At 41.0% G+C, this 26,383-nt stretch overlaps 1 protein-coding gene across 18 annotated transcripts in view; it reads left to right on the top strand.

The window, feature by feature from the left end:
• The first annotated feature begins 5,703 nt into the window (after positions 1 to 5,703).
• The window catches only part of ABI2 (abl interactor 2), a 64,881-nt gene continuing 44,201 nt past the window's right edge, over positions 5,704 to 26,383 (top strand). For 8 of the 18 annotated variants that reach the window (XM_054515469.1, XM_054515471.1, XM_036386905.2 and 5 more), the window contains exon 1: positions 5,707 to 5,901. In XM_054515469.1, coding sequence (XP_054371444.1) covers positions 5,785 to 5,901 — 117 coding nt within the window. In that variant the 5' untranslated portion in view covers positions 5,707 to 5,784. Of the gene's footprint in view, positions 5,902 to 26,383 lie in introns of all 18 variants that reach the window. The other 10 variants (XM_036386906.2, XM_036386903.2, XM_036386904.2 and 7 more) reach the window with 4 other exon arrangements.

Raw genomic sequence — 26,383 nt, 5'->3', positions numbered from 1 at the left:
CCCAGCTCAGTCCTAACCCACTGGAATCTTGTTAGCTAAGGCTGGCATCTGCAAAATAGGTTAGGCTACCCTGCTGCATTTGAATTCAGGGGTGTGAATCCTCCATTGTGTTTTCTAGAAAGCTCAATCCTAAACAGATGAAGATGGAAAAAAAAATCCTTATACCTGTATGAGACAGATCAAACCTTGCATGCTGATGTGTGGCAGTCAGTCATTTGGGTCCTGTCATATACTCCAGGGTGCAGAGATTGTAACTTTGACTAGTTTACAGCAGGATGGGTACAGCTTAGGTTCTTAACTCTTTCCTGCTAAAAGCTCACTTGTATGATTCAGAGATGCTTTTGCCTTTGCAATAAATAAGGCCTTTCAGCTCCCTCTCCGAGGAGACATGTGGAGAGGCCTGGCTGCCTTCTGTGCATAAATATTTCTGTCAAACTGGATTCAGACTCAGGTGGACGAAACAACTGTGCCCATGGGAGCCATCAGCCTCCACCTCCTGCATCACTGAGATTTGTCTTGTTGCCATACTGTCAAAATTAGCTGTGGGTGAGAGAAAGGGCTGAAATGCTCCTGTATGTTCACCAAGCAGGACAACAGAGCAGTTGGGGGAAGGAGAGAGATGCAGACTGTAATAGTGAAGAGAAGCTGTGCAAGGAGAAGCTGCCTTCACAGCCTTGAGAAAGGGGATTACTTGTCCAGATGTGTGATAGAAGGAGGAAAGATGACTTCAAAGGTGTGATTAATTATTCCCTTCCTATGCAAGGGAGTTATGCTAGTTACAGAAACATCACACATTGGGTTTGGTGGCTCCAAAGAATATGCAAGATCATAAAATATTTTTAAATGGTTTATGTGGTAAAAGCAGGATTACAAACAGAACAGGATTAGAAAAGCTCCAAGGGGTGAGTTCCTGGAGTTATGCAAGTACCTAAAAATCTGAACATTAATTTCAGGAAGAAACAAAGACCTCAAAGAATGGTTCTGACTGCTGCAGCTGCTGCAGACCAAATTTGAAAATGTGAAAAAAGCATCAGTAAGTCAGTAATAGTGAGCCAGAATCAATATTTCAGAGAGGATGAATTTTTGTATGTGCTGTAGTGGAGCATTAACTACCCTTCAGTGGCTCAGTGACCATATTAGACCTTACCTGGGGGATGCCACAGGGTCAGGAGAGAGTGGAAAAGGACTGCCAGTTGGTCTGGGTTAGCATCTTAGAGAAGGAATACCAGCAGGAAAAACAAATTAGAGCTGTTCTTTCCTCCCCTGTTCCCTGAATGCTTGTCGTTTTATCCCTTGGAAGGAAACTGATGAGCAGCTATGCTTTGTGCTGGCCTCTCTTTGAGACCATTTGTTGCTTGTTTTCTTTTAATGTCTGAAATGTTAGATGATTTTTCCTATTTGGCCTGACCTCTTCCTTCTGGGGAGTGTACTTCCCCTTGTACTGGCTCTGTCCTCACACGGTGCTCTGTTGAAAGAAAGTTCAGCAGAAAACTAGAAAAAAGCTTGGGATTTGGAATAAGATGTGCCCTCAAACAGATGGTCTGAATCTCTGCAGCATCTCCTGCTCCTCTCTGGAGGTGCTGTGAGGTATGAGATGTCAGCTGTGCACTAGATGGTTCTGGAATAGCAATTTTGGGCAAACACTTCCATGAGATGGAAGCTACTCTCCTACCTTTGCGCAGCCAGCCTTTTACCCAGCAGCAGTTTCTCATAAGCAGAGAGGTTATCTGTGGTTATAATCTTGATTGCCCAGCAAATTGCTGAATGCCTGAGGAAGCAGGAGGAGAATGTGCAGCTTCAGGGTGTGTGGGTTTTTCAGTCTGGTTTACAGTGAGCGCTGGAGGTTGAGTGTTTAGGATGCCTTGAGATCCTGACACCATTTGTTGCAGAATTAGACAGCTGCATTCTGTGCTGGGAGGCCACCCCAGCACTCTGGAATAGCCATGGGAGTTCAATAAACTGCTGTTTGCTTCAGAAGCTTTGGATTATGAGGCTGGCAAAGAGTGGCTATCCAGGCAGAGGCAGACCCAAACACCATGTGAAGCAAGCATGAAGACTGTGTCTCTGTTGGGGCAGTGAAGGTACATGCTTCAGTTACAGACTCTTTTCCTCAATTGCCCAATTCTCCCTCCCTCCCTCACCCCTCCAGTAAATGCTACCTTTCTCCTAAAGGGCATGGGCCTATATATATCATCAGTACACATGAGCAAAACTTTGGTACCAGAGTCCTTTGTCCTTTATCCAGCTGCAGATCTGCTCAGCTCCATGTGATGCAGCAGCACAGGGATTTTCAGCTTTTGTTCTGCTGTTTACAAAGAGTGAAAAGATAAAAGGAAAAATGTTCATAAAACTAGAGCACAGTTATATAAAGAAGTGCACTGAAAACCTGCAGCAGGATCTGTCCAAGATCTGACCTGGTCATCTGTCCAAAGATCTTTACTTGTACCCCTTATGTGATGTGCTGTTCAGTTCTCTGTAAAGCAAAAGAAATGGAAGAGACTTTGATTGTGATTTCTTACTCTGTGCAAAACATAGGTGGCCTTTGAGGTACCCCATTATTACTTTTCTCTAATAAGGAATTGATGATTCAAACTGTATGTGTGGGACACCCATGCAGAGTGCTCAGCTGCAGCATTGCATGTGACCAATGGGTTGGCTCACCTGTGTAAATTTTTGTGAGGAGGGGACTCCCTTGGGTGATTGGCAGGGCTAAAACCCTGACATCTGAGAGAAGTTGGAAGAATAGTGGTTTCCCTGTGCCTTTGGATCTTGGATCTCCAATTTAAAGTCTCTAGACTGCTTGCCATTCTACTTTTTGGTGACTGTTTGAACAGCACCTTTAGGTGAAAAATGTCTTTGCTCCTCAGTCCTGAAGATATTAATATAAGGGAAAATCTTGCACAATAGGATTGAAAAAAATTGGAGAAGTTACAGTGTGTAATAAATTAGGGCTGGGAGACTGTAAAAACTTAAAATTAGTTTAGCACATCACTTGACAGATGGGAAGTAATTTATGTAAATTTAGGGAAGTGGTAGTTGGATTCAGTTGATCTAATTTAAACACTATTTCTAATTATTTTTTGTATGTATACAGAGGATTATAGAATGGTCATTATTCTGACAGAAGGACTCTTCATGTTTAAATTTAAATCCATAAATGAGTACCCTATTAAAATATAAACATGCTGTGATAACAAGCACCTGATTATGCAGGCAGGTTAGTGCAGCTACTCTGGTGAACAGCTGTGTGCATGTATTTCAGATAAGGCTTTTTCTTGTGCCCTAAGAACCACAGGCAGAGCCCTTGAGAGGTCAAGAGGTGCCTGATCCACAGGTGGGAGCTGATGTTGAGTGCAGATCTGAGAGCAGATGGGCTCTCACAGGTTTCCACTGAAAGCAGGCCCGGGTGGCACCCAAGGGCACAGAGGGAAGATGACACAATTAAACAGCTGCCCCTCCCTGCACTCTGGTGCTGCTAATCCAAGTTTAAACTCCTAACAGCATCTTTGGAGAACCTTCTCCTTTACATTTTGACAGCTCTCTCGTTTTGCCAAGAGAAAGATCATGTAGGTTTACTGGGGAGCTGCCAAATGACAGCTTGACTTCACACCTGAGAAGCAAATGAATGAGGAGAGAAGGAAAGCCTCAGCCTGCCTCCAGCCTGGCACAAACACAAAGAGTCTTGGAAGCATGGGCATGAGCAACTCCTGGAGCTGCAACAGCAGCAGCAGATGTGACACAAGCAGAATCCAAGCTGAAGCTGCAGTGGAGGAGGGAGCACGGGGCCTGTTACCAAACTGCAAAAGCATTATCCATCAGCTGCACACCCTGGGGGAGGTGGAGGCCTGGCCATGGATGATTCTTGCAGGTGTGGGATAAGGCTTGGAGCGCCACACTGCACAGCAGCCTTCTTGAGTTGATTTGGCTGGCTTTCCTTCCTTGAGCCATTGCAGTAAAGACTGCTCTCTCAAGACATGCATTAACAATCAGCAGGGCAGCTGACAGCCATGACTCATTCTTTAACTACCCCAAACCCAGTATTTTTGGATGTGTAACTCATGGTTTATAAACTCTGTGGGTAGAGGGCACCAAGAGACATCTCTTTGCTCCTTGTGGGTTTAGGGCAGAATGCCAGACTGTTGTGGAGAACTGCAGGCAGCCTGACTCCACGGGTGTTCAGGCACCCCATGGGTGTTCAGTGACAGCACAGGTGCTCATGAGCAGTCACCTCTCTCCTCCCACAAGAATCATGATGAGGTGTCTCTGGCAGGGTATTCTGTGGTTCATAAGCCTTTTTGTGAGAGTAAGTCTATTACAGCTACAAATTGCCCTTGGCTTTCTAACTGCTTGTAGAAAAGTAGTAGAAGTTGTGAATTTCAGACCACATTTTAAAATGGGAGAAAAATGATTTGCATATGAGGGTTTTTTTACCAGTATGATGAACACTGTCCCTGACTCATCCTTCATATGGGAGAACTAAGCAAGCTAAGAAGAAATGACCTTCAGGGCAGGGATTTTCATCTTCTTTACTTTTATGACAAGAAATTTCCAAGGACTGGCCACAAAGATTACTAGTTTGTTGCCTGACCCGGCCAGGTGTTTGTAATCTGCAATTCTAGAAGTCAGGCATCTCCAGCTGGATGCCTTTGCAACAGCAGCCAAAGCCAGAGAACAGCCGTTCTGTAGGAGCAGGCTGCTGCCCAGGTCCCGCAGCGCTGGATGTTCTCTGCCCAGCTACCTGGTGTCTGTAACGTGAGCGCTGGGGGAGCGCCAGGCTCCTGCACCGCGCCTGGGCTGCACCACACGGGCAGCAGGAGCTCTGTGCAGCCCCACGGGAACAGCAGCGAGTAATCACAGCTGCAGCTTATTCCAAAGGGACACATGAGCTCCCCTGCAGAAAGCTGGGACGCTTCTGCCCAGAGGGCTGGTTGGTTGGGGTTTTTTTTTTTGTGGGAGAAGGGCTACTTCTAGGTTCAGGTGGAGGAATTGAGTGGGAAAGCTTTGCACGCTCCTCGAAAGGTGGACATTTTCATCACAATCCTGGAGTGACTTCCCTGGAACATAAAGGAAATCGGTGTTGAAGCCGGGAACTGACCGATCAGACCTGACTAATGGCCCCAGTGCAGCCTCAGCCACGAGGCTGTCCTTCCTCTCTTTCTGCTGACCCTTCATTATGTGCTTTTTTGGCAAGGCTGGGAGTTCACCCTTCCTCACGCCCCTGTAGAACAGCAGCTTTTCAGAGAGGATCGCCACAGAGGACGTTTCGCTCTTCCTGCGGCGATCCCAAGAGCCGCTCAGCGGTCGCCCAGGGGCAGGAGGGTCACATAGCGCTCGGAGCCCCCAGGGCTATGGGCAGAGGTGGCCGCAGGGCAAGTGAATTAAGGCGGAACGATTTAGAAGGAAGCCAAGGCTGCCCAAAAGGCGCACTCGCGTAGTTATTTATTGTTTCCCGGACAGCGGCACCGGGGCCGCCCGGGGGCCGTACGCCCTTTCCCCCGCTCCCGCCGGAAACGCCCCCCGCGCACGGCCGGCACGGAAGTGGGCGCGCGGGGGGCCGCGCGGGGCGGCGCATGCGCAGGAGGCGGCGCGCGGCCGCGCCCCGCCCCCGCCGCGGTGGGGGTCTGGCGCGCGCTCCGTGCGCGCGGCGCGAGGCCGGGCCCGGGCGGCGGGCGCGGAGCCCGGGGGGGCGGGGGGAGCGCGCGGAGCGGGCGGGGGTGAGGGACGCACGGTCGGTCTGTCTGTCTGTCTGTCGGTGAGTCGGTCGGTCGGTGAGAGGATGTGAAGATGGCGGAGCTGCAGATGCTGCTGGAGGAGGAGATCCCGGGGGGGCGCCGGGCCCTGTTCGACAGCTACACGAACCTGGAGCGGGTGGCCGAGTACTGCGAGACCAACTACATCCAGGTGCGCCGGGGCCGGGCAGGGCGCGCCCTCACGGCCGGGCCCGCGGGGCTGCCCCGCTCGCCGGGCCCGCGGCGGCGGGCGGACAGCGCCGGCTGCTGCAGCCCGGGCTGGGGGGGGAAAGCTGCTTCACTCCAGCGTGAGCTACCCCGGCGTGACGAGGCGCTTAAATGTGTAATTGATTCCTAAATTGAATTCCTTCCACTTTGTGAGTGAAATGTTTATCCTGGATCGTGTCCCTGTCCCCCTTTTCGTCCCCTCCGCAGATTCTGATCTGCTTTGCTGCCGAGGTGATGTGATAAACCGAGGGCACGGCTGACTCCTGCAAATACAGTGTTGGTGCCTTTTAATTTAGAGGAGAATGACATAGGCTTCAGTAGAGTTATGTCTGTCCGTTTGTATTTCCCTTCTCGAGCAGGACTGGAATTCCATAGGAAGGGCAGCTACCAAGTGGTAGGTGCAGGATGGAAGTGTGATGTAGTGGAGCTGGTACAGAATTAGGGAGAAGGAGATGAAGTGCGAGTGCTACCGCATAGTGTGGTTTTTGCAGTGATTGCTCTAAAGCCAGGCTGCTGCTTCTTTAATTTCTCTTTCTAGTGGAAAGAAAGGCAAAATATTCTCGGTTTAGTTTGATAGTGATAATAGGGCCAAATGAAAACTTTGCCCCCAAACACAAGAAGACACCCTGAGACATGTCTGAGTGTGCAGGAGGGAAAGGTAGGGGGGATGATGTGGATTTGTGGTGTCAGTATTGAGAGAATTCCAAAGTGTCCCAGAATTGTTTCTGAATTCAGTCCCCGAAGGGCAGAGTGCTTGTGTGCTTCCAGAGGGCAGCTAGCGATGAGATCTGTGCTGAGACTGTTCTGTCAGTGAAAATGGGAGAGACTATTTAACCAGAGGCAGAGAATACTTAGAATGTCCCTGTCAAAAAGCTCTCAGTTTCCTTTGAATTGCTGAATGACCAGCTGTCCTTTTGAGAGAAGACTTTGCATATTTTGGGTCATTTACAAAACAGGTCAATTACAGTAAAATGATATCGATATATTTTATTATGTAATGACACTTCTGATGTTGAATTAGCGTGACTTGGGGTTTTTAAGAGACACGTTGAAATCTTGCAGTTATGACCTGACATATGTGTGTTTAAATTTCTGCTTTTTTGAGAAGTGATTTTTCTGGAATATGGGAGAGGAGTATTGGAAGGCAGAACCAGATAGAAAGAACTGCCTGTAGTTGGGTTTTTTCCTTTGACTTTTTTTTTTTATTCTTTGTATAAATCAAAGTTTGCAAATCTCTACAGAACAGATCCACTTTTAGTGCCTTAATGAAAACTGCAGAAGGGGACTCCATGCTGTTTAGTGCAAACAGAGATCGAAAAAAAGATGGTTATTGCCCCAGACAGCACACAGTCCATAAGGACAGTCTGGGATCACAGGAGATGGATACAGACAGATGGTGAATGAAGGGAAAGAATGAGGCGCTCTTGGTCAGCCTGATGGATTCTGACCACCACACAGCAATATCTCAAGTGCTGGCAATTTATCCAGGCATCATGGCAACACAGAGCTTTAAGGGGGAGGTTAGAATTAAAGAATGAAGTTGTGCTGTGAGCATTGACTGTGAGGTGCAGTATGGGTCACAGCATCAACATGCTTAAATTTTTAAGGAAGTGGGGAATGGAGACATCAGCCAGGCAAAAGGATCTGGCTTTTGGACCGCTCTGAGACACGACAGGGTGGGTTTGCTATGGAGAGCAGGTTCAGTGTGAGGGGATTCGGGATTTAGTGGTGCGAGTGTCCTAGTAACAAATCTGTCAGCGAGCTCGCCCCACCTTCACCGTGCCACAGCTGCGTAAACTGCTGCACCAGATCTCTGTAAGGAGCTGACTTTTCCTGCTCTGCAGGAGGGGAATAGATTAATGGGAATAACTGTTGGCTAATTGGATATTTGTGGTTTTGCTTCTGATAATATTTTTTATTCCAAAGTTGTTATGTCTGGAGGAAGTCCAAATTATTTTCAAAATAGTAGCCTTGAATTTTTGGGGGAAGATGGCTTTGTAAATGCTCTGAAGAGTATGGAAGAGTAATCATCCAGAAAGTCATGTAATGAAGATGAACTAATTCTACTGTAATGCTGTAATATTTCACTTGTGACAGAAGATTTGTTGTGGATAATCTTGAGATCTAGGGGAGGCTCAGGTTGTGGCTGAGACCTAAGTTTATCTGCAGGATGGTAGGTGCTGTGGTGATGGGGACATTGAAGGCCCTTCATTGGCCTGTCTTATCTATTTCAGTAGCCAAGCCACTCCCTTTCTGTGCCAGTTGCTGCTTTGAAGTTTTATTGTCCAGTTCAAAAACTGTTGCAAAAGCCAGTGAGGCACAGGCCAGTGTAACAGAATTTGAAATACAGTGCTAAAGCAAATGGGTTTTTCTCTTCCCCCCACCCAGCAACATAATTGCAGCTTCAAAATAATTAAAATGTAATCTCATACATGAGGAAATTGCTAGTTCATAGTAGTAGAGCTGTGGCAATTGCAACTCATTTGACTTCTGCTTATGAAATGAAAAATCTGTTCTTAAAAATTTTGTCAGTGTTTATCCAAATTATGATTGATATGTAGCTCGATGATTTTAGCAACAGGGAATGTTACATAAAATGTTATCCTTCCCTTGAGTCTGTGATATGGTAATGTATCAGAAAACATCAGCTTTAAATTTTGTGGAAAATTATAGGAAATACAGCAAATACATAGTAAATGGACCTGCAGCAGTGAAAGAAAGGACTGCTGTTTGGGGGAAAAAAGTTTTTTGGTGTCAAAAATGTCTTATTCTTCTAATAACTTGGAGAAATCATACAGTGTTTTTATGTCATGCTGCTTCTTAAAGAGAAGGGGAAAAAAAGCTTTTTTGTTTAGGAGGGTGTTTGTGTGGTAGCTGACAGAATGTCAATCACAGGTTAAATTTTATATGATCTCTTCAATGATTTATGTACTAGTACTGTGTCCCCTGTTTCAGTCTAAACATGCAACAGAGAAATTCTATAAAATTTGATTTTTTGATGTACTTGGTATTTGCAGTCTACAGTGATTTATCTGGTCTTCCATAAAATCAGATAATAGTTACATTGGGCAGTGTATTGTGTTTACAGAGTTTCCCTATTCCTTCTTAATTTTGTTCAGGAGTATCATAAAGAAAATTTCTACTTATGGTAGTATAAGTAACAAGGCCATACAGTTATGTGACTTGCACATCTTGTTACTGACGTAAATTCCAACACTGGCTTGCCATGTTAAGTTTCTTTGAGCTTGTCTTGTATAAGTTTATTCTGAAATAATCTTTTGTTTGTTTCTCATTATCACTGCTCTTTTTAAAAATCAGCTTTTTCTTTTGTGCAGTGCATAGAGTTTTCTAGAGTAATTGAATGCTTGTGTCTGTAACTCTTTGTTGAAAGAGTCAGAAAAAATTACCAGGTGGAGATATTTCAACCTGTAAGTGTGTGGTGTGCAGAGATTTGAGGTGGGGGAGGTCCCTGATCTGATTTCTCTGATGTGTTGGCTGGATTCTTCTAAAAGGCTCTGTATTTTTTAGTTTTTCAATATTATTCTGCTTTACTTGTCAGCTCTAGAGACTGAAAAGCTTCTGATTTTCCTCTCTTCATAGTCTTCATGTTGCCATCACTGTTTGCATTTTATATACAGAAACAGTCTTCTGGTGTTTGTGAGGGGTAGGGTAGAAAGAGTAGTTTCATTCTTGTTCTTAGTAGTCAGTCCATCCTGCTGATTACTGGAAATAACCTGCATTCATTCCTGCAGATAGCATTATTTAACTAGACATAGAGGTGAAAACTACTTGTTTCTTGGTAATTTTACTACAGTCCATAGATCAGTGAATTTCATAGTTGCTTTCCACATTTCTGTTATTTTTACTTAGATCTCATAAGCAAACCCAAGTGGCTGTAGATTTGGAAGCATCTTCAGTAGGCTGAACAAGAGAATGAGGCATCTCTTAGCATATTAGTTGTAAATGACAGGAATGGTGGTCTTTACAAACAGCAACTTAATGGTTACAGCTTTAGTAATTTCCATGGAGTTGCTTGTAACGACTGGTACCAGTATATAATTTGTGTAATTATACAGGGAATTGCAGGAAATATGGTTTATAACAAGTTCAGGAATGATCTCTCTTCAATTTACTGAAGATGTGTATCACCTTAACAGAGATGACTGAGTTAGATTTGTAAAATTATTTAGTTTTCAGAAATGCGAATATCAGAGGAAAGTTGTTTTTGCTCTTTCTGTTCCCTAAGCTTGTTTATTCTATAATCCAACTTCAGTGAAGGGGTGATTAATCTTAGCACTGATGGAACACTTGTTCTGCAGGCATGAAAGTGGATATTGATTAGCTCCAGTGAGTATTAGTCCAGAAGTTCAGGAAGATGATAACAAGTTGAAACTCTAAAAAACCTATGAAAGAGTAGTAATGGATACATGGGCCATGTGCTATACTGTCTCACTCCTAAGTTCAGTGAATATTGCATGGGTAGTATATCCATGGGTATATCTTGTCCATCAGCCTATGGTAGGACTTCATGAAAACCGTGGGATTTTAAATTTGAATATGCACTGGTGGATTAAACTTGAAAGTCAGCCAGGTCCCCACCAAGCTGTTCTCTTACTCTCAATCCTCAGCTGAGCAACAGGAGAAAGTAAGGAAAAAAAAATTCCCAGCTCATGGGTTGAGTTAAGGACAAGGAGGTCACTGACAAATTACTGTCGTGGGCAAACCACTCTCAGCTCGGGGAGTATTAATTTAATTTACTGCCAATTAAAAATAGAGTAGGACAGTGAGAAACAGAGTCAAAACTAAACCCACCTTCCTCCAGCCCTCCCTTCCCAGGTTCAATTTCACTCCTTCTTTTCTAACTCTCGTACTTCCTCCTTCTCCAGTGGTGCAGGGGAACAGGGAATGGGGGATGCTCTAGTTCATTCATATCACTTTGTCTCTGCTGCTCTTTCCTCCTCACAGTGTTCTTCCTGCTCCAACGTGGCCTCCCTCCAATGGGGTACAGTCCTTCACCAAGTGCTCCAAAATGCTTTGGAGCACAAATCCCAGGTCCTTCCCATGGACTGCAGTTCTTCATGAATTGCTCCAGCATGGGTTCTTCCCAAAAGCATCCAGTCCTGCAGGAACAGACTACTGCTGTGGGTACCCCACAGGCACTGTTCTGCCCAAAGCCTGCTCCTGCATGGATTCTCTCCATAGGCTGCAGCTCCTGCCAGAAGCTTCTTCTGTGGGCTCTGCACAGGCTGCAGTTTCTTTCAGAGCATATCCATCTGCCCTGCCATGGGATTCTCCAGTGCTGCAGGGCAATCTCCACTTCAGTGCCTGGAAACACCTCTCCTTACTCCTTCTCTGACCTTGCTGTTTGCAGGGTTGTGTCTTTCACACGTTTCTCACTCCTCTCCCAGCTGCTTCACACTGGTCTTTACCCCTTGGTAGATGCCTTGGCACAGAGGTGCCACCAGCATGGCTGACTGGCTTTTGCCAGTGCTGGGGCCCTCTTGGAGCTGGCTTAGAGCTGCCTCTGGTGAAGTGGGGGCAGCTCCTGATCTCCTCTCACACAGGCTGCTCCTGCAGACACCTGGCTACCACTAAAGTGGCTCCTTAGGTTTGGGAACTTCAGTGAGGATTAATTAGAACATGTTTCCTTTAAGTGAGTCGGTGAAGCTGGCAAAGTTGTTGAAGAATTCATCACTCAACCAATCTACTTTGCTTTTTCATCACCTGTGCTGTGTTTTGCCAGGAAAGCTAATTTAATGCATTTGTTAATGCCACAAGTTCAACCTGGAGGTCAGGAAGTGCTGGATTGATCCTCTGTTGAGTGGATATGAAAACAGCATGAGCCATTTTATTAGTGGTAATTGGAGTTGCTGGTGGTAATACTGTACGTGTAGGTATGAAAATAAAATTTGTAAATATGCAAGTTGCTAATGTAAATGTTGTAACACTAAATGTTGGTTACAAGTGGCGTTCTAGTTGTTCCCTTCTATAGTTTATTTTCAGACTGTGATTATTGAATTATATTGATCGAGAATTTTAATTCAGAGTAGAAAGCTTCTGCATCCTACAGTTAATCAGCTCTCTGAAATTTATTGTCCATTGCATGTGTTTTACTTGAGTTTACAGTTATTAATCTTTGTGGCTTAGTGCTGAGGCAGGAAGTGGTGCCTATGTAAGGCAAGAGCGTCTCCAGTCAGTGCTTTAAGCCAGTAAAATCTTACTCTGCAGTGTTCAGCAGAATATTTTCTTGATGAAAAACATTGATTTAAATACCATATTTGCAGCAGATTTATTCAGTAGAGTCTATGTCTAGAGGCTGATGGCCTTTTTTCTTTTTTAAAATTTTGTTTCAAATACTGTTTTCACACTTAATTGCACACCTGAAATTGACCTCTTGCTTGGTAATCTAAGTTTTGTAAATTTTGTTGGATATCCCTACCAGGAACTTCAGTCATTGGGCTGCTTTATGAAGCAAAACTCCATGTCAATAGATGAAACCTCATCACAGCACACTGAATTTAGGAGCATTTCCTCTTCTCAGGGCTCTCACTAGTTAGGTTGGAAATTCTTTCTTGAATAGAATGAGCTAATTTGTTTTTGCAAGTGAGATGAGTCTATTTCAGTGAGAAATCTTAATTTTCTGTTTCTCAGGTGCAACAACTAAGTTGCTCTGTCAAATTTAAATGTATATGCTCTGAAGTATAGACTCTGTATGTGCTATTCCATTTTCCTGTAGCTTATTTCCCAGTAGATGTCATTGTAATATGTATTCTTAATGGTGTTTCAGTTTGAATAATAATAAGCACTTGCGTTATTATTATTGGTGTAGTGTTACCTTGATGAAGTTGTTTTATGCTCAGTGAAATGCAGGATGAGGAACAAATATTACTTGGTCTGGGGTTTTAGTAGCCTGTCTGTGTTGGATATAACACACAGCCAAAGCTAGCTTTGTGCCAACTCGTAAATTTACTATTTTTTTTCTTAAAGGCTCTTCCAAGTAAGTGCAAATGTTTTTATTAGGGTATTCTGTGACTGCGTTGTGAATTTCCTGCTGACAAGAGCAGTGCCATTGCTTTGCTCAGGTGTGGGGGGAGCGTGAAGTGAGGGAGAGGAGGGAATGATCGAGGCAGTGAGCTGTTAGATGGACAGTTTAGGGTGAGAAGTTCATCAAGATCCCAGCTATCAAGCGTGGTTATTTTGAACTTTTGTGCAGCAGTAGTGCTGCTTTTTGGGCCTGAAGGTCTGTAGTGCAAAGGTGAGGTGTTGTTTGTGTGGCCCCCCGTGACAGCTGTGTGCAGTGGGGCTGACACCTGTTCAGCACGAGAGAGTTGGTGCACATAACCTGTGGGGCTTTCAAAAGCACAATCAGTGCTTGATTTTCTGCAGAGTCTGTCTCAAATAACAAAGTGTCTTCTTGACACTGCTGCTTTTGCCAGACAGGAATATACCAGCTTAGCTGAAATAGTATTTCTCATCTCTGTTCAAATTCAAACTTTTAGTGTGTCTAACAAACAAAACGTGCAAAGCCATTTATTACTGAGTAGTGTATGAATTCAAAGCACACTGATTTGCCTTGATTCACTTTAATAATAATCATTAAATAGTATGTGTTCACTCAATATACAGTGCAGATTCTCAATTATCTTGAAGTGTGTCCTTTTATACTGTAAGTTTGAGCAATGCTGGCCATTGCAGCATTTGTAATTCACTCTAATTTTTAACTAGATGGCGACTTTGTAAATTGGCTTGAGAAGTGCAGTTTTTTCATAGCTGTCTATGTAAGACAGAGTGTTTGCTGCAGGTTGTAGAAGTTTATTGTCTACCTGCTTTTAATTGGGTAAAAACCAGAGGTCTGCTGCAGCTTGTGGGAAATGTAAAAATGTTAAATATCCCAAATTAAATGGCTATTTTGAATCAGCTAGCATACATTTATCTGTATGGAGGGTCTGTGAAGGGACAACCCAAAAATAGTTAGCCAAAAGGAGATGAGAAATAGTAAAAACAAAAGTTAACCTCTTATCCCCCACACTGCTAACAACAAAAGAAGAGGCTGAGGTGGATGACAGGCTTTAGAGACACTGAAAAATGCCAATATGAGCAGATGCTCAAAAAAGGAGTGGTTAGTTTTGACAGAAGAGTAATGAATTACAGGATTATTCAAATAATATTTAGAAAAGTATGAACTATGTATGCTGGTTTCCCATTTTTTTGGGGTAAAGTACAGGGATACTAAATTAAGTTTGAGAGGTAATGCTACTTAATCTATGGAATTATTGTTAGGAGTTAAGGCTTAGGATTTAATGATATTCTAGAAAGGCTAGACATTTTAAATAAATAATGAGAATATAAGCAGTTCTATCTTCTCCTTTCATATTCTTTTGCCTTGCATTTATTCCATGAGGGAGTTTTATGTCTCTTATATGAAGTATTTTGCACTGTCCACTGTAATTCATTTCACTGGATTATTGGGGATATTGCTTCTATTTAATACTGTAGTTTCTGTATCCTGAATATGATATATCCTGGATCCTTTGAAATGCTTTTTGCACAAATTGGTGTTGGATTTGCCTTTTAAGGAGAGGGAATTAATGTGTTGAGTTACTCATGTCAATTTAATAAGATCTAGATAAATTTCATTTGTGGGAAAGAGAGCTAAAGGTTTTTATGTGATGGAGTATATATGTGTGTGCTGAAATGGTGGTAGTAAAATTAATGGGCTTTTTCCACCATGACTAATAACTAGTGAACTGGGAGTGAAAGGAGTTGTAGAGAAGAATGAAACTGTGACAGTACATTTATTTGTTATTTATGAGAAATCAGTCTGCAGTGTTTATTGATGTACTCAGTTTTCTCACTTTATTCCTCTTTTAGAGATCTCAGGAATTAGTCTCAAAGATTTAGGCCTATTGATGTTTGTGTTGTCCTTAGAGGTGTGATGCCCATGAAGTGACTCTGTCTCAGAAGGGGCAGAATGATTGAGCATGCAGAATCTCTGGATCAAAGAGTAGTGTGTTATCAGCCTAAATTAGTGAGGGTGTTGGTTTTGAAGCATTTCTCTCACATTCTGAGTGCACTGTCACAAGAGCAGTCCATTCCTGAAAGAAAGAGGTAATTCTTTGACTATATGTGCATCTGTATAAATGAATCAGTTTGGATAATAGAAGGTAGAAAGTTATCAGTAGACTCTGAATTGCTATTACATTTGTCTGGTGGTGATAATAATAATTAGTTTAAATCATCTCCAAACTGAGGACACTTCTGTAACCACCTGATGGAATGAGTTAATAGAACTGTTGTAAATCATTCCCATTTTATTATCTGCTTAAAATGTACCTCTTGTATTTTCTAAATATATATATATGCAATCTTTACATTTGTTGGAGTCAGTAATTCAGTATATGCTACAAATACATGCAGTTTTGATGACTGGAGCAAGAGGGAGGGGTAAGCCTCTAATTTTTGTTATTCTCATTTATATACTCATCTGTTCACCAAATGCAGGTCCTTGGAAACAGAGCTTATTAGTGTGATGAGCTTCTTATAGATGTTTGTACCATTTTAAGACCCTTCATTAAAGTATGGCTTATAAGTTGTACTCCTTATGCAAGACAGGCTCTTATGAATTGTCTCATTCACTCACCAGTTGGATAATTAATGGAGAGTTATAACTTATTTAACCACTTATGTACATATGAAAGAATTTTTTCATTAAAGCACAAGTGGGGAATACATTGCCAATAATCCACTTGTGTCTGTAAAGGCTGTGCTTAAAAGTTCTCCAAAGAGAAGGGGATTTTCCCTTGTTTTCTTATGATAAGCAGAGGTTCATATTTTCCATGTGTTTTACTTTCCCTGAAATTTTCTTATTTTTTTTTTAGTTGTAGATTTTGTTAAGGACACAGAGAAGAATGAGATTTATTTGCCACTGGTAAAATCTCAGAGTATTGAATTCTATTACATTTAGCTTCTTTTTTAGCTTGTTTTTTTGTGTGTGTGCTAAACAGGTAAGTGCCTCTGCACAGACCAGATCCCAACTTGAACAGGCAGCTGCTTATACCTAATTCTGTTGGTTTTAAGTAGCACAGCTCTTAAGTGATGTCATATCTAGATCTTGTACTTCACAAATCAGGGTAAGTACAGCTTTTGTGTGCAAACAGTGGAAGGAGTTTATTTTGGTCTGGATTCCATATGCCCTTAAGGCTCTGAACACAGTCCTTCAAGAATTGTTTGCATGGTTTTCTGTGACTAATTGTAGGGGGAATATGAGTACTTTTTCCTGAGTTGTAGGGACAAACTGTTCAATAAAATGACTGGAAGATGATGCATGATACAAAAAAATCCAACTGCTTGTGTCTAGGAAGGTGGAGGATTAGAGGTTATACAGTTGGTAGATTCTTTTTGAAGGAGGAGAGAATTGCTTGTCTGAAAAGCAGCTTGAAAATTCATACTTTCTCTGTGCACCTTTGTCTTAAAACCTAGGATTCATGTTGTGAAACTCTTCAGGATGGTTTTATTTATTGCCATGGCTGGATGGATGTATAGAGAGTTGATGTTATTTAGGCATGTCTTGTCAAATGAATAGGTCATTCATGCAACACTTTTAATTCATGAAGGTGTAGAGAAAACCCTTCAGATGGTAGTAGCACTTGCTGAATATATAGTTATAACAATCTGTTGAGACAACTTGAAAATGAGTTCACATTAAAAAGAAAAATGCAAAGCAAGAGAATCTTTTATGACATAGAAAAAGCATTCAGCAGTTGAAATGTTCTTATTTTTGTCATTTCACTTCTTTGATGTTTCTATTTCTGTGACAACAAATTGCTGAGACTTGTCAGAAGAATAACATGAAAATTTGGTGAATAAGTGAAAATTGAGACTCAGCCTGTGTCATAATTATGGTGAAAGTAAACACAGTCATGGGGACTCTTCATATCCTCTATTGGAGCATAAAACTCCTGTGAGAGGAATCTCATGTTCTTTCACCAGTCTGCAATGTCACTTACACTTCCATGCTGTAAGTTTTCATTTCTGCCGTTTGGCGCTGCCCAGGTAATGCTGTGTCCCCTGTGTGCTGTGACAGCCGCTCCATTGCAGTGCAGTGCAGTGGGTGTGTGCTGGCCCTGCAGCGCTGCACGCAGCACGTGCAGCCCTCGGGATGAGAGTTCCCTGCATGTGGAAAAGCTGCCTGCTCCTGCCCTAGTTAGAGATGATGGAATTTGGCCTATGTGGGAAACAGCATGATAATTCTTAACTGTGGGATTAAAATGACTCCTTCCTGAAATATTTGTCACTGAATTTAGATCGTATAGCAGGAAGGGTTTCCCCTATTTGAAACAACCGTAGTCCGTATATGACTTTTCTTTGAAAATTGTTTGAAAAAATTGACTGTGCATTTGAAAAAATTCATTATTAGTTATTTTGTTAGCTGAGGAGAATAGTGTATTAATTTACTTAATGAAAAGCCTAGTCTTAAGTTTTACTGGGCTACTCTGGATGTGTCTGTTGTAGGGTAAAAATTTCAGTACATTTGTCTTTTGCTGAGATGTCTGACTGATGGTGTCTTCTCTGTCCAACATGAATGCTTACCAATTTATACATATTGAAAATAGTCAAAATTCTATAAATATAGGGGAAAAAGGTGTTTAATTGCTCTTAAAGAAATGCATTCTGTCTGATATAGGATTGTCTAAGGAATGTTTGTAAAGGTCTTGGGCAGAACAGCACCAGTAAGTGCTGAAGTCAGTATATGAACAAACCTTAAAGGGCCTGGTGAAAATCTGGCTCACATTAGATAAAGAGACAAGAAAAATTATTATTTCACCTGTTTTGGTAAAATAAGATAGTACCTGCAGATGTTTTTTTGTTTTTTTTTTTTTTTTTGTTACAGAAGTGCTTTAGTGGAAGCTGAGGTATTGAGGTATGGAACATCATTAATATGTGTGCAGAGGTGGGCAGCTGTGAATTTTGGAGCATTGCAGCAATGCTCTACTACTTTGAGAGTGTTTGTCTGATTCATTCCTCTGTCCTTTTCTGAAGCTCTTATGGTAACCACCTTTTTCAGGACAGACTTTGTAGAACTTCTTGTACCATTGTATGTAGTGCTTATTTTTCATTTTAGAATTGCTTCCAGGTTTACAGAGCTGTCTTCTGTTGGATCCCAAATAACTTGATTGATTTTTTGAAGGTGTTCTGATAGAACTACGTCCTTAGCTGCAGCCTCTACAACATCCTGCATGGAGATTTTCTCCTGGATGTTCACTGGGATATTGCTGAAGTTTTGTTTTTCAGAATGTCCTCATGTGTAATTTTGTGTGTTTTTCACATGAGTTATAGTTTGTTGTCTTCAGCTGACATCAATGTTAGAACAAAGGAACTCAAACATTTTAGAAATAGTACCAAATCTTGTTTGGTACTGCAGTCATTCTCATGGGGTTTGTTGTATTAATTTAAGTTTATTAAATGCTTTCGATTCAAAGAATGTTTTTGGTGCATCATCTACTTTCTTTGTGTGGAGGCATAAAAACAACCTTACAGAATTTACAGAGCTGCCAGTGGGTCCATGGGTTATTAGGTAATTACAGTGCTTTGTTTTAAGACAGCAGATTTAAATGGTAAAATGGCTGTATATTGTTTTTAGAAACTAAGTTACCACTTGCATGAAACAGTCTCTCTTTGGGTAAGAAGTATTGCTCTTTATGGGAATGTAGGTCATGCTTAGAAAATGTGTGTGTAAAATAGAGATCTTGCTGGAAATAATTACAGAACATTTGATGCTGTGCTGTTAAGTTACATACTGCAGGTTGAATATAGCAACTTGGCTTGCTGTTCTTGAGCTACATAGCAATTGACAGAAGGTTTACTTATAATTTTGAAGTAAATGGACCAAAACTGCTTGTTAAGCTAGGAAAAAGAATAATTGCTACTTACAGTGCTTGCAGAAAAGGGTTTTCTTCTGCTTATTTTCTGAGATTCCTAAATTGTAACAGCATAGCAAAGTTTGAGTATAGTCGAAATTAAAAACCTCCCATAACCTTAAGATTTTTTTATTTGTTGACAACTCTCTTACAAGCATGAAGAAGAGCTCTGGAAAATCTTCATTTCTAGCAGTTTACCCTTGGGAATCAGATTGGGACTCCTCAGTTGAGGAGGTGACTTTTATATTTCTAAAAAGTTCTCTAGTAAGTGCAGAATGGAGACTGGGTTTGGCTAACTGTCTCTGCATAAGAAGCCAGAATCCCATTCTCACTCTGCCAATATTGTATTTTGTCCAGTGCTATGGTAACAGGAGCAAAAGGTTGTAAAAACATTCTTTGCCAGAAAAATGAGCAGAAGCTTCTCTCAGGACATGTAGGGAACAAATCTACTTAATAAGAAGGCACTGGTTTTGATTTTCAGATTTCAGAGTGAACTTTCACTAACTTTCTTTCACTGCATCATGGTGGTTTGTTCAGTTAATCTCTATCATGGGTCAGTTATGACTGGGTATCATTGAGTGTTGCCACCACCTTCAGCAGGTGGGTTGTACGACGGGTCAGCTTTCAGAAGGATGAACATGGATATCAAGAACAAACCAGCCTGTTGTTGCTTGCTTCTGCTCTCTTTCTGGCAGCGTTTATGGTGGCAGCAAGGAAGAAGTGTGAGCTGTGTGGGCTGCTGTGATTTGTCAGTCAGACAAGAATATGGCGCTGTCTGGTCGTGTAACGGGCCGCAAATGTGCATCTGAGGTGATGGCACTCAGGCACTCAGGGTGTGGCATTGCAGGGGTCAGAGACTTGGGCCTTTAAGTGGTTCTGCAGCAGGCAAGGACAGCTGTCCTGTTTGTTTTAATGCAGGAAAGAAAGAGGGACAGACTGGGCAACCTTTCATAGAAAGATTTCATGGAAACCTTTCATTCTTTCATTCTGTGCTGTAGAGTGATCAACTGCTGCTGCATCTCACCCAGGTTCTGCTAATTTAGCATAAATCTCTAGGTTTTGGGGGATGCTGCCAGTGGCTCTTTTGCCTCCTAGAGGAATATTGTATATTGCAGCTGTTGTGTGAAAGTTTCTTATTTTGATCTGTACGCTTCATATAAAATAAAATATTTTTTTTCCTGTTCTGTCAGATTGTGGGCATGGATCTGAAGACAGTTCCTTTCTTTCATCGTGTCTGAATTGGTAGCAGCTTTTAAAAGTGCCAAGCAAGAATAATTTCAAATTTAAGGTTTAACTGATCATTGTGAAGGGATCTGTGTAATCCAAGTGTCTTTATTTCCTAGAAAATGAAGAGTGACTATGCAAATTCCTGCCCCCCTTTAGTTTAAACCCTCTATCTGCTGTCTTTGGAAGGCATACTCATGTTGCCTGATAGCTATGCATCTTTACTTCTCTTAAAGCTTTTTTTAGCCATAGTTACCAAAGGTAGTCAAAGTATTCCTTCCAGTGTGGTAAAATTTTGGGGCTTGCTTGTGTGAGGAGGTAGAGAAAAGTGAATAGCCATTGAGAGACTTGTATTAGTTAGGGTAGCGATGTGGGAAGAATTCTGAGGATAACAGGGCTGCCTTTGCCGTGGAGAGGAGGAAAGGCTTTCCAGCAGCTTGCATTCCTTGAGCTATCCTCAGTGTTTTTGAGTGCTTGAGGAAGTGGGAGGGTGCCGGAGCTCCGTGTTGCTGTGGTAACTGATGTGGGTGTTATCTGCACACCTGCCAGCCTCCCTCGGGAGCTGCTGGCCCAATAGGGTGTGCATCTTCCCGGCTATGCTGCAATTACACCCTGCCAGTTACAGGTGTCCTGCATCTCCCTGGCTGCTTCGGGGGGAACGTTAGGGTGTAAGCTGTGATGGTGGAGGATATGGCTGTGTGTCCTACTTAGCTTTCTTTGCTAGGAGCTTGTGATGTCTGGCAGTGCATGAAACAGTCTCTCTTGGAGACCGGACACTTGGAAGCAGAATCTGCTGCTGCTGCCACAGATCACTCTGTTTGTGATTCTAAATCAAAGCCATTAGTTGACCTCAGTCACTGCTATGTAATGAATTGAATTGAGAATTTATAGTGGAAGAAAGAAACTGGCAAGATTGGGAAATAACTCAGTTGTTACATAAACCCCTGTGACTAGATAATATTTTGTAAAGCTGAAGTAGATATCCTTTCTTAGAAATGATATATTTTGTCAGATTTCGAGACACAGAGATAAAAGTCTGTTAATCTAATATTGATACTGGAGGAAACAATTTGTGCAAAAGCATTTTTTGTACAGCAGAATGTAATTACTATATGACTGTAGTTTTTACTTGTGAAAGCCACTTTGCATATGAAGTAATTTTTGCAAATGCTACCACTTGCTTTATTTTTATTAAGTAACTGTAAGATTAAATTTGACTTTATCAATGATTTTGACTCATAAATTCAGTGAAACCTCTGCATACTAAAGCGTCCTTGGTGAATGAAGAATTGTAGAACAGTAGGTATATGAGATAATAGAGTTAAGCCTATGGATCCTTGCTGTTTCTGAGGTTCTTAATTCAGTGCATTTGTATTGGCCTAGCCTCTTATAGCCACAAATGTGTTGATACTGTGTTGCTATTAAAGCCAAAATTGGCCTTGGCTCTGGAACTCCAACAATAATTATGTTACTGCAGGAACTGGAAAACGACCCACTTCTCTCAGCTGTGTTATTGCAGAAGAGCTACCAGAGAGGGCTGAAACCTCCTCTGGTTTCACCGAATGAGCAGGGGAGTGGGTTCCCACACTGCTGCTTCCTCTGGAGCAAGAGCAAAGTCTAATACTGTCATGAGTAGCTAGTAACACAACTATGTATTAACTGTATTTTAGATGTAAATGCCTTGGGATGTTAGCATGCTGTTCTTGTGATACAATTTGTGATGCAAATACAAATTGCATTTATACATACATTTATAAATGTACATTTTAAACTGTGGTACTGCTGCCTTGAAAAAGTTTTTTATAACCTTGTCTAGTAGGTTTGTGTGAATACATCATGCCCTATTATTTTTGCATAAACATGACTTTGGCTCTGTTCTCAAGGAACAGGAACTTGTGAGGTCTGATGAGAGCAGGACATTTGTGTGTGAAAACCGGTCTGCCGTGCTTGTGAATGTATGGAAATAAATACAAAGTTTGATTCTGGTGATGGTTAAGGGAAACTGATGACAGATTTGTTGCAGTGATGCAGGCGGTATGGAAACAGTGGTGCAGGTGATTAGATGTCAGGGAAGCTGTGCTTGTTCACAGCTCCCATTTGCTGTGTTTTTCTCTTGGGTAGAGTAGACTGATATTGCTGTCATAGATCTCAAACCAGTGAGCTAGTTTTACCCTCACTGGTGGCCTTGATTGCAGTATGTATTTTAAAAGGCAGCTTTTCATTTTAGGAGGTTAGGTTCTGTGTGTGTTTCTTTGAAAGGTAGCTTTCCTAGCTGTTAATCAAACCTACATTTTGAGGCTCAGCACAGAACTGAAAACATCAAATAAATTTACGGGAGTGAAAACAAAAGACTGCAATTTAATGCAAATGACCTTGTAGAGACTGCAGCAGGTTATTGATACTGAGTTTGAGATAGCTTAAAAGTTAGGCAGTTGCACTTGTAATCAAGAAGTTCCAGTGACATTTAGTGAGTCATTACAGTTTTTTAATAGTTTGGAAAGCAGAATAACTTGATGTCAAAGGCTTTTCTGGAGTATGAGTGGTAAGAGTATATTCTTTAGGTAGCATACTTGTTATTAGTATGCAGATAAATAAAGATAAATTGTAATTATAAATAATTTGTTAAAAATGGGAATAACTTTATTTATATGATATTAATATTAGTGTAATAAGATGAATGCAGGTAACCTTGTGTTTGGAAAATGCTTTTTTAAATACCACATTTATTACTTGCTCTATGAATGTTGTTTGAATTATAAAATCTAGTGATGGTTTTGATGCATTCTTAATTCTGAACCCCATATATTCTGTAATGATTGTGTTTGGCCTAAATGCCAGTGTTCCTTACACAGCTTTGTTGATTGCTGTGTGATCTTTGATCAAAAGATGATGTGTTTTACTAGATGTAGGACATACAGAATTCACAGTGCTGTGAGAATAGTCCTAATCCCATTTTCATCTGTAAAGAGAAGAGTTTACTCTTCAGTTCACACTTACAGGTTCACACTTACAGGTGTTTAAATTTTAAATGCACTTTGTGTGAGCAGTAAGTTAATTGCTTTCATGTAGATGTTGAGCAGAGCCTTTGGATACATTTGTGGAGAATGGTACTTACCTTTCAGCTTGACAGATACTGATAAAATGGGATGGTTTGGGTGCCTGACTATCCTCTGTCTTTGCCTGGATTGTCCATCCACAACTGAAGTTCCATTTACTGCTGATTCTTAGACTGTGTCTTGTCACTTCTGAGAGCAGTTCATTAATAAAAAAAAGTTGTGTCACTAGGAGGCTTGACATGCTCTGCTCCTTTCTTCACAGATGTGACAAAGAGTTTTCAAGCAGATTACTTTCATTATAGTTAATGTTCAGGTAAGGTCATACTAAAATTATTGTGAAATAAAAATATTCCATCTCCAAACTCTAGACCTACCATTGCTACTAATTTGTAGGCCAAATTACCTGTCTCAATGATCTTTTTCCTTCCTGTGCTCATGGTCTCAGTGTGCTTTGCTGCTCATGTTTTCTTTTGAATGCAGAAGAATAGAAAGCTGTCAGAATTTACGAGTGGGTTTGTGGCAGGGTATGTGGGGAGAAGTGTTTCCCATTTGTGTCCAAAATGTTGTTTGCTTATGTTGCCTAACATTTGATTAATTCATAGTATTTAGGGTGCAGAGTATGTGTAAATGGGCAATGACTATGAGCCCTTCTTAATTTTAAAAGGAAAGTGTATACATTTGAGTAGGGTAATCAAGCGATGAAGCCAGCCTTTTGTCTAAAATAACAACAGAAATAATTATATATATATATTCATTATATAATCATGAATAAGCAATTACATAGAGACAGATCTTTGCACATGGAGATGAATAGTAGAGAGATGATGCTATAAAAATTGACAGGAACAAAAAAATTCTACTTCCAGCTCCAGGTACTGTGCAATTTTGGTTATGTTAAAGAACAGGTACACTGAGTTTTCCTGTGTGCTAATAGAACACATGGATTGTTCTGCATCCAAAAGGGAAATCTGAGGTTTTTCTGGTGCCACAGAAGTAAGTGCCTTAGAGATCTATGGCTCTTAGGGGAGAGCTCATTTCCTTCTGTTCTTACATGTCAGTGATTGCTTCTGCTTCTTTGTGCCTGTTTCCTCCTGTGTGTTAGAGACCAGCTCCATAGGAATTGGTGGGTACATGTTTTCTGTCCTGGGAATGAGCAGTTCCGGCAGTGAAAGAGGAGTCAGGGATATTCTTTAGCAAGTATTTAATGAGCCAGTTTGTTAAAACAGAAAACTACTGTATTTTTCACTGACAGTTATGTAAGTTTTTGGCATGATTTTGACTTAATTATTGGATTAATGATGCTCAGTTTTCTTCTCAATCATTTTTTGTAGTTCACGGAAGGACCTCAGAAAGCACTTGGATGGGCTGAGCAAATGCCATCTGTGCAGTTGAATAAAAGTGTGTAAAATACTTAATTATGTATGAGGCTTTCAGTAACTTCAAGGAATTCAGCAACAATTAAAAGGATGATATAAGAGTTCAATCTATTTTTCACAGGAAAACTGAAGTGTGCTTTGTCAGTATCACAGTTGGGCACATTTTGTACTGAATAATGGAAGCTTGTTGAACTCTAGCATGCAGCTTTTGTTCTTGAGGATTCTTGAAGCTGATGCAACCTCAGCAGAAACCTGAGGGGTTTTGCTGGCTGGTCGTAAGACAAATGCCAGCTTGGGTTTGTCTTAACAGTAATCAAAAGAAACAACTGTTACATCCATTAAATGAAACAAATCTTGTGTCTTCTCTTTAAAATTTTACCATTACTTTTTCATCACACATATGAGTGTGTTTCACTAAATGCTACTGTTTTGAACAATAGCAAGAGATGCTCTATATACTGGGGAACTGATTAGTGTATTCTGGATATACTTTTTTGTGTAGTTAGTCTCTTCAACCTCACTTCCTCTCACTTCAACCTCACTCTTCAACCACACTCTTCAACCTCAGCTTCTACGTTTATGCCTAAATATTACTGCATAAATCCCATGCACAAATCCCTTGAAGAATTGATTTGAGTATGAATTGAGATTTTTTTTTCCATTCAGAACTCTGTTTGCTAAAAGATGTGAATGACAGTAGCCTCAGAAGTGAAAAACTCTATTTTTTCACCCCCTTTCAATTCAACATTAATAATTAATCTTGGAAGAAATTTTTGTTGTAGTCATATTGATATTAAAGCCAACAACTTGTGTCAGTGTTCTGTAATAAGAATCACTTATGAGTTGAGAATTTCCTTCTCAACTCATAGGTCCAGAGTTTTTGGCTCATCCAGTAGGATTTGTATAAGTCTTGTTAGCCCAACTGCAGAACTGTGAATTTCCAAGTTGATGATTACTGGATAAAGAACAATTTTTTTTTAATTGTAGCAGGAAAGAAACCTAACTACAATAGCCAACTAAAATGCCAGTAGCTTTTAATGTTTCCTTTCATGCACCACTTTCAGACCTGTCTTTATGAGCTCTTTCCAGTTCATAGGAAATGTATTTTTCTTAATGTGTTGCTATCTTTGAAATCTTTCCTTCTCATTTGGTAGCATTTTGAGCATTTGGTAGCATTTTTTCTTTTATCTAGTTTTACCTAGTTGGATTGATGTTTTGTAAATCTTACTGTAGAGTTCACATTGCCTCCCATAATTTTTTTTCTTTGTAGAATTTTTCCATTAGTAGCTGTTTTACTGTTCAAAATTATTCAGGTTCTTAACAGGGACACAACAGACTTATCACTAGGATTTAGCTGGTCACTCTTTGGGTGGGAGAATGCCTTAAATTCTTTGTTTCTTTCTAGGCCTGCATTTTGTGCTCTATATACATGTAAGAAATTCCTTTTGCCAATCATGCAGCCAAATAGTTTTCTTATTTTGGATACCTTACTGCATGTTTTATTTTTTCATCTGCCCCATTTGGTATTTGTTTCTTCTTTGTCATCTGTTTTCTATTGTATAAAATTTGGTGTTTTCTTAGGCAGGAGAATAAACATGGAGACATTTAATTCCTAAAGTAAGAGGATATTTTATAGAGTCAGCAGTCCAGGCTATTTCTTATTCAGATCTGGTAGTGTAATTGTGCAGATAGTGTATATGGAACTTCCCGACTGGGAAGAAGTAGTGATGCCTGGGCTCTGCATCCTGACATGAAAGGTAGTCATATTTACATTTACTGCAGGTTGATTTCCACGTAATTTCTAATGCTAGCAATTTGGTTTATACAATCTAATAAAAAATGAGCAGTATTTT

The sequence above is a fragment of the Molothrus ater genome, chromosome 7 (genome assembly GCF_012460135.2).
Source record: "Molothrus ater isolate BHLD 08-10-18 breed brown headed cowbird chromosome 7, BPBGC_Mater_1.1, whole genome shotgun sequence".
Lineage (NCBI taxonomy): Eukaryota > Metazoa > Chordata > Aves > Passeriformes > Icteridae > Molothrus > Molothrus ater.
This window is presented reverse-complemented; position numbering and strand designations above follow the sequence as displayed.